This window comes from Hordeum vulgare, chromosome 4H, assembly GCF_904849725.1.
Source record: "Hordeum vulgare subsp. vulgare chromosome 4H, MorexV3_pseudomolecules_assembly, whole genome shotgun sequence".
Classification (NCBI taxonomy): domain Eukaryota; kingdom Viridiplantae; phylum Streptophyta; class Magnoliopsida; order Poales; family Poaceae; genus Hordeum; species Hordeum vulgare.
Genome location: NC_058521.1, coordinates 569,263,682 through 569,272,670, shown reverse-complemented (window position 1 = coordinate 569,272,670; position 8,989 = coordinate 569,263,682). Strand labels below are relative to the sequence as shown.

General features: G+C 46.0%; 1 protein-coding gene across 1 annotated transcript; it reads right to left on the bottom strand.

Annotated features, from left to right (window-relative positions):
• Window positions 1-8,068: 8,068 nt before the first annotated feature.
• Window positions 8,069-8,989, bottom strand: LOC123447110 (probable glutathione S-transferase GSTU6). Its single transcript, XM_045123679.1, has one exon. The coding sequence runs from the start codon at window positions 8,922-8,924 to the stop codon at window positions 8,220-8,222; it is 705 nt and encodes a 234-aa protein (XP_044979614.1). The 5' UTR covers window positions 8,925-8,989; the 3' UTR covers window positions 8,069-8,219.

Here is an 8,989-nt window from a genome sequence, read left to right as displayed (position 1 = left end):
CTTTGCTCCCCCTTTGTCCCCTTGATCCGTTGCTGCGACCAGATGATGGAGCCCAGGAGTTGGAGTATCCTGCCGACGACGACTACTACCCCGACGGTGCCTACTACTACGTGGAGGCCGCTGAAGACGAGGAGTGGTTAGGAGGCTCCCAGGCAGGAGGGCATCGCCTCGTTTGATCGTTGTATATTTTGTGCTAGCGTTCTCTAAGGCACATCATGTTTAATGTTTGTACTCAGATATTTGTTGCTTCCGCTCACTCGTATGTTTATTGAGCTTCTGTATTCTAGCCCTCGAGGCCCCTGACTTGTAATATGAAGCTTGTATGTTTTATTTGTGTCTAGAGTTGTGTTGTGATATCTTCCCGTGAGTCCTAGAGTTTGATCGTACGCATTTGCATGTATGATTAGCGTACGATCAAATCGAGGGCGTCACAATAGTTGATCTATCTTGAGATCATAAGTTATGGTATGAACCCTAGGGGTGATGATGATGAATGTATCTATGTTATCCTGACCTCTCAATTAGCCTGGCCTCGGCTTATTTAATGTATCAAAGGCGTAGGATAACAAGAGTCTTAGTCGGCTATGTCGGTGGAGGGGAGTCCTTTTCATGATCACCAAGTCTTGTGGAATCGTGCTCGTACATGTCATGGGCCGCATAAAGTGGCCCAATAGTGTACCGCCATGGGGTCCTCGGTCGGATCCATCTGGTCGGGAGACACGTTATAAGTACCCCCTAGCCGAGGACACCGTCGTCGATACCAGCCTCAGCCTGTAGTTTGAATGTGTAATGATCAGGATGTTGGTTACTCGGGATGATGCTATGTTAGTTTACCTGGTTAAAATCATGCTACGTGTGTGGTTAATTACCAGCTGGGTCTCGATCTGCTATCTAGGTTTATGCTTGGGGAGTGTTCGGAGGCTCCCTGCTACTTGTAAATTGCGTTGGGATTTTTCCCGAAGAGGAGGGGAGATGCAACACAATAGAGGTATGTATTTTCCTCAGTGAGAACCAATGTTATCGAATCCGTAGGAGTATCACGCAAACCCCCTTTAGTAGCACCTACACACACTGAACCAAACACTTGCACCCAACGCGGGCAAGAGGGTTGTTAAGCCCCTTGAACTCATTACTTGCAAGGATTAAATACTGATGGTCATATAATATAAATATAAAAGTAAATAACATAAAATAAATGACAACAATATTTTCGTAGTTTGGGTAATATAATTTGAGTAGACCCGGGGGCCATAACTTCCGCCAGAGGCTTCTCTCTTGAAAATAGTATACAGTGAGTAAATGGATTACTGTTGGGCAATTGACAGAATAGTGCATAGTTATAACATCTTATTCAAGGCAATGATCATGTATATATGCATCATGTCCATAAACAAGTAGACCGAATATGTGCATCTACTATCATTACTCTAATCATCGACCATTATCCAGCATGCATCTAGAGTATTAAGTATGAAACAAAATAATGCTTGGGACAAGATGACATGATGTAGACAAGTAAACTCAAGCAATATGAATAAACACCATAATTTTATTCTTAATGGTAGCAGTACAAATACATGGTACGTCCCTTTTCGTCACTGGGATTGAGAACCACGAAATTGAACCCATCACAACGCACCACTCCCATTGAAGATAAATCAATCTAGTTGGCCAAACCAAACCAATAGATCAGAGAGAAATATGAAGCTGTAATAATCATACATAAAAGAATTCAGAGAAGATTCAATTAATATTCATGAATAATCTTATCATAAACCCACAATACATCGGATCCCAACAAACACACCGTAAAGAAAATTACATCGAATAGATCACCGCGGGAAACGTGGTGAACTTTGTATTGAACATCATAGAGAGAGAATAAGCCATCTAGGTACTAGCTATGGACCCGTAGGTGTGTAGTGGACTACTCACACAACATCATGGAGGCAACAAGGTTGAAGTAGATGGCCTCTGTGATCGATTCCTCCTCCGACAGGACACCGAAAAAGGTCTCCAGATGGCCTCGCATCAGAACAGAGACTTGCGGCGGCGGAAAAAATGTTCCGGATGGGTCTGTGATATTTTCCCAATATTTAAGAATTTATAAGGATGAAATTAGGTCAGACAGAGTCATGAGGGCCCACAAGGCAAGAGGGCGCGCCTACCCCCGGTGTGCCCTATTGCCTTGTCGTCTCATCGGGTGTCGTCTGGTCGCCCTCCAAAGCTTCCGGGTCTTATTTTGATCCAGAAAAAATCATTTAAAAGTTTTGTAGCGTTTGGACCCGTTTGGTACTGGTTTCCTGAAAAGCCAAAAATACGCAGAAAACAACATCTGTTAGTTGACACCGGCTTACAGGTTAGTTTCTAAAAATAATATAAAATAAGGAAAATGATTTCCTTCAGCCGGCTGATTTTTCTATCACTTCCATCGCCTCTCACGAGTGACGTGTGTCTCAATGGACCCGCGCACCGCTCTAGTGTGCTGCCTTATCTTCTCGACTACTCCCGTCCACACCTTTTCTTCGTTGTGCATTTCTTCCTTCCTTGCCCAACCGTCCAACATCCTTCATGGCCCCATCACGCACGCAAGCACGAATGCAGCACGCACGGAGATTGGGAGATGCTAGCTCCCACAGAAACACTCACGAACAGCAACAGCTGGTGCCCATCGCCCATGGCCACGGAGGTACCAAGCAAACAGGCATAGCCATGCAAGCCTCGTGGACACATCAACCAGCCATGTCCTTCCCCAACCAGGTCGTGGGTTCCCATCCAGGTAATATGAAAGTAACAACTAGCAGCTACAGCGACAATGACTGATGAAGCTAGCATGTAAGCTCATAGGCTGACGTGACCGACGACGAGGATTGGCGGTGCTGGGTAATAGAGCTCGGAGGTGGGTAGCCTTGTGGTTGGCAGCGGCGACGATGATGTTTCTGTATCATTATTTTCATTGCAATATTTTTTTGCAACATCATGTGTGCTGTAAGATTTTTGTCTGCAACAATAATCCATGTTGCAGAAAAGTGAAGCCATTTTTTTTTGCAACATCATCTTTCTATGCAAAAAAAAATCTGCAACATGCTCTTTGTTGTAAAAGTTTTTCTGCAACATAAACTCTACTGCGAAGGTTTTTACAACTTCATATATGTTGCAAAGTTATTATGCAACAAAACGATTGTTTCTGCAACTCAGTCGTTGTTTCAAAAATTAATGGGTTGAGGGAGGCGACTGAGCTGCGTGCCAGGAGGTAGATCGGACGGATGTGCGCGTACATCCAACGGCCATCCAGGTAGCGTATGTTTCGTGCGGATCAACCGATGAACGTGGAGCAGTCTCTATAAAATAACATATAAATGTATACAAAGCATCCAAGATGGATAATATAATGCTCCCTCTGTCTTAAAATAAATGTCTCAACTTTATACTAGCTCTAGTACAAAGTTGTATTAAACTTAAGAGACTTATTTTAAAACAGAAAGAGTAGCATGGAACAATAAAAAATTATAAATCTTCAATCTTCTCAAAACTCCGGAAAACCAGCTTTTCATCTTGGCTTCTTGCTCCAGCCAACGGTTCCAATTTTGTTCAGCTCTGACTCCAGCTTCTTTCCAGCGCTGCAGCCCAACGAGAAGGTATGTGGCCTATCCGTGCTGTTGGGCCGATGGAGGCAGACCATTTACTGGCGACCACGTGAGATGAGCGGACTCGTGCGAGGTGGGCAGTGCGTCAATGGCATCGGTGCTTAGGACCTGGTCTTGGGGTTGCTCCCTTCGGGCTGTGTCGATGGGAACCGGCCGGGACTGGCCTGGAACGCCTCGATATGTCGCCGGGAAGGAGCGAAGGCCAGGAACGGTGCAACGGCGGAGCGTGCGACGATGAGTAGGGTTAGCTGCACGAGGGGAACGAGCGAGGCAGGTGCAGTTTGATATGTTTTCTTTTGTGTGCGGGATAGAGGACGAAATGGTAAGTTTGGTGGTGGCATGTCGGCTGTAATTTAGGCAAACTCCGCCTTTCGATTTCTTTTTTTTCTTGAGAATCACGTTCCAACTTTATTTAAGTTTCTTTCATTGGGATTTCATCCGAAATTACATAAAGAATACAATTAGGGGGGCATTAAGCCAGAATGTATTACTATCCCTAGAAATGCCCTCCTTATCAAGTAAATGGGCGCCTTTATTTCCCGTACGCCTAATTCAGGACACTTTGAAACCCTGCAAAGTGCGTCCCATCAACTTAATCTCCTCCACAATAGGACCAGCCAGACTTAAGTTCTTGGTCTGCTCGTTCACCATAGCCGCTACTGCTAAACTGTCAACTTCGACATGCACCTTCGGCGCTCCCGTTTGGATTGCCAACTGCACCGCCTCCCGACAAGCAAGTAACTCGGCCACCTCAGGATGAGAAACATCCCTGAACACATAGCAGGCTCCTCCTCTATAAGCTCCCTCATGATCACGAAGAACTACACCTCCACCTCTACGGTTGTGCGCTTTTGCTAGAGCTCCGTCAGAATTGGCCTTCAACCATCCTTGCTCAGGTGGGATCCATCTCGCAAGCAGTGTTGGAGTGGTCTTCCTAGGCTGACGTGCGTGGATGTTTGACCACTCCATAAGATGTTGATAGATGTTGTCTGCTACACTTCTTGGATCGGCAATCCTCTTGCCATCTCTTGCCTCGTTCCTAGCTAGCCAAAGCCCATACAATGCGTGGATTGTTAGTTCCCTTTCACTGTCTCCAGCCTGAGCTAACCAACTTAGCAGCCAGGAAGCAACAACACTGTGATCTCCATCGGGCACCGGGGGAATAGTCGGAGGGGCACCTTTTTCAGAGTTTAGCACCTCCCACACCATAGCAGAATGCGGGCATCGCCAGAAACGATGCATAATGGTTTCCTCTCGACCACAAACAGTGCAGAGAATCCCTGGTTTTATCTTTCTACGCTGCAACTCCGAACCTACTGCCAGCCCATTCTTAATCAGCCGCCACATATGAATCTTAGCTTTTCCAGGAGCATTGGTGTTCCATAGCGCTAACCAACTTTGGTGTCTGGACACCGATGATGATGACTCCGGCCGTCCGGAGGTAGATTGCTTTTTCCTCATGCACAAATGATAGGCCGATCTGACAGTGAACTGGCCCGATTTAGTGAAGTTCCATGCTTGATAGTCACTGCAGCTCAGACCTCCAATGGGGATTTGCTTTATATCGCATGCATCATCCTCCGAGAACATCATGTGTAGCTTCTCATGATCCCATGAGGAACCATCGTTAGTGGGCAAGTCGCAAACACGCGTTACTCCATGTACATAGGTCTGCCCGAGAGGCCTTAAGCTACCTTCACGAGGAACCCAATTCTCATGGTGAATATTGATCAGCGTGCCATCACCTACCCGCCATACAACCCCTTCTCTCAGAAATTCCCTGCCATGAATGATACTCTTAAAGGTAAACGAAGCCCCACTTGGACAAGAAGCATTCATAATCGAGCAATCTTGGTAGTATCTGGCTTTAAGAACTCGGGCACATAGCGAGGAGGGAGATTGGAGTAATCGCCATGCTTGCTTAGCGAGCAAAGCCTGGTTAAACGCTTCAAAATTACGGAATCCCATCCCTCCATCTTTCTTAGGTAAACACATCTTATCCCAGGCAATCCAATGCACTTTCCTCCCGCCCTGAGCTGCTCCCCACCAAAAGTTTGAAGAGATTGATGTCAGATTCCCGCACATTTTCTTGGATAGTTGAAAGCACCTCATAGTGAACGTAGGAGTGGATTGAAGCCCAGACTTTATCAAAACTTCACGTGCTTTTTTGGATAAACCTTGCCCTTTCCACCCTGATACTTTGCTCCTTGCACTCTCTTTGACATACTGAAAAGATCCCTCCTTTGATCTACCTACAACTGTAGGGAGACCTAGGTATTTTTCACTTAATGCTTCAGACTCAATTCCTATTGCCTGCTTAAGAGCCTCCTTATCTGTCTCTCTGCACCCTTTGCCAAAGAAGATAGCCTATTTTTGGAGATTTACCTTCTGTCCCGAGGCCTGTTGGTACTGTTGCAAAATCTCCTTGAGTGCTTGCAGATTATCCTCAGACCCTTCGAGAAACACAATACTATCGTCAGCAAACAGAAGATGGGTGATATGGGGGCCAGTGCACCCAAATTTAACACCTCGGATCCGTTGTTCATTTTGCGCCTGTTTAAGAAGCGCTGAGAACCCTTCGGCCCAGAACAGAAACAAATATGGGGACATGGGATCCCCATGACAAAGACCCCTTGTAGCCTAGAAGTTCCTTGATAGTCCCCCATTTAACTTGACTCGAAAACCCACAGTACTGATGCAGCGCATAATCATAGATATCCACTTTGGAGCAAAATCAAGTTTCTCCATAACTTCGTGAAGAAAATCCCACTCCACCCTGTCATAGGCCTTCATCATATCTAGTTTAACCGCACAGAGCGGCTTCTTCCTTCCCCGCTTTCTAATAGCATGCACGCATTCATAAGCAATTAACACATTGTCAGTAATGAGGCGCTCCGGCACGAACGCACTTTGTTCTTCAAAGATAAGAAGTGGGAGAATAAGTTTCAGTCTGTTGCCCAGCACCTTTGCCGCGATTTTGTATAGAACGTTGCATAGGCTGATGGGCCTAAATTGTGAGAGAAACTCCGGTGAATTTGTTTTGGGAATCAACACCAGAACTGTTTCGTTTAAGCTTTCCACCGGCTCAATTCCTTCAAGGAAACCTCTGATCGACCTACACACTTCTTCCTTTACCAACGCCCAGTGACGTTGATAAAACATCGCTAGTAATCCATCCGGTCCAGGTGCTTTTGTCGGCCCCATCTGGAATAGAGTTGTCTCTATTTCACGATCCGTGGCCACACCCGTAAGTTTCTCGTTCATAGCAGGTGAGACGAGGTTCTGGAAGAGATCCAGGATATGTGTTGTCTGATTGCATCCCTCCGATTGGAAGAGGTTTTCATAGAATCTGGCTCCTAGTTCCCTCATACCTTCATCCGACGAGCAACGCTCTCCATTCTCTCCCTTCAAAACCCTAACAGTGTTCTTTCTCCTTCTATGTGATGCCCTGTTCTGAAAATACTTAGTGTTTTGGTCTCCTTCCTTCAACCGCCTTTCGATTTCTATGGAGTTGGGTTGATGCTCCGCCATGTTTTTTGCACTACCATTGGGCATAGCTTCGTTAATTCACGTTCTCGGAGACCAAAAAATCGAGGCAATTTCATTCTTGGAGTTTGTGAAACCCGGAGCTCGAGGACTTGAGAATAGGCCATTAGGCTGGCCATAGTGGGGGTATCATAGCTAGTAACATAGTCTTGGGACTAGTAAACATGGTGATGTGGCAAGTAATTAAAAGAGAGAGAGAGAGAGAGTTATAATAACATAGGTAGATACCGTATCATGTTAAATGCTATGCTACTATGTGTCATGCATGTCAATAAATGAGAACACCTATGATACTAGTTGATGATACTATGCACTATAAAGGTAGTATCATACAATAATAACATATGCATGATACTACTATATGTTACTCCCCACTATGAGCAGCCTTAGTACACTTCCGTCTCAAATTACATATCTAGACACATTTTAGTGCTAGATACATGTATCTAGACAAATCTAAAAAAAGTAATTCAGAGCAGAAAGAATAGTTTGTAACAACTTTTATTAGGTTTCTATCATTAAAATTGGCAGGGAACCCCTTTTACTAAAAATAAAATTTCTGTATCCAGTGCCTGCATGGGCATCTATAACTCAGAGAGCTTACATGTAGAAGAAAGAACAAATTCATTTATATTCCTTACAATCACTTTTTTCTAAATATAAGTTCTTTTTTAGATTTCATTATAAACTACTCCCTCTGTTTCATATTGTAGGATGTTTTTTAACATTATAATAGTTTCAAAAAACATCTTATATTATGAAATGGAGGAAGTACATATGAAGCAAAATGATGAATCAACACTTTAAAGTATATTTATATATGTACATATTCGTATGTAATGCATAGTAAAATTTATATAAATATTTGTATTTTGGAACGGAGAGAGTATTACATTAACCTGCCGACGTAAACAACAAACAACAATCAAACGGTATATAATGTGCTTTTATTTGTCCACGCAAATCACACCGCCATCCCGGCCCACTTTCACGGACGTGTACGTCATATGCCACCAAGCTGACTAACTAATTGTTTGAAGCTGCGGCAGCTTGTCCGTGCCTGATCTTGGCGAGCTCGACCACCCTGCCGACGTCCGGCAGGACCGCCCTGGCCACATCAAGCGCGCCGAAACGCTCCATCCACGCCGCCAGCAGCGGGGTCCTGGCGGGGTCGAACACCTTGGCGCCGGACATGGCCTCGATGGCCATCAGCCACGAGTGCATGCTCCCGAGGGCAATGTCCACCAGCCCGACGCTGTCGCCGCCGAAGAAGCCCTTCCCCTCGGAGCACTCCCTCAGGGCTCCCTCCAGGGTCTGCACAGCCAGTAGCATCTCCTTCATCGCCTCGGCGGCTTTATCCTCCCCCGTCTTGCTTCTGGACGAGTTCGTCCACTGGGACACGAGCTTGTCGTCGACGTAGGCCGCCCAAAAACGGGCGACCGCGCGCTCGTGGGGGTCGGCGGGGAGGATCGGCGGCCCGGTGCCCGCGAACGCCTCGTCGATGTACTGCACGATGATCATGGACTCGCAGACGGGGACGCCGTTGTGGATGAGCACGGGAATCTTCTTGTGCACGGGGTTGGAGGTGAGGAGGAGGTCGCTCTTGTTGTGGACGTCCTCGTCGATGTTCTCGTAGCTCAGGCCCTTGATGGCGAGGGCAAGCTTGGCCCTCGTCACAAACGGACTCGACCATGACCCCAGCAGCTTCAGCTCATCTCCTCCTTCGGCCATCTCCGACTGGATTGTGTCTGTGTAGCGTGTAAGGTTTGTGAAGGTTTGGCTCTTTCTACCTTGTG

Coding starts and splice junctions, on each gene's coding strand:
- LOC123447110 (XM_045123679.1), bottom strand. CDS start 8,924: ATGGCCGAAGGAGGAGATGAGCTGAAGCTGCTGGGGTCATGGTCGAGT.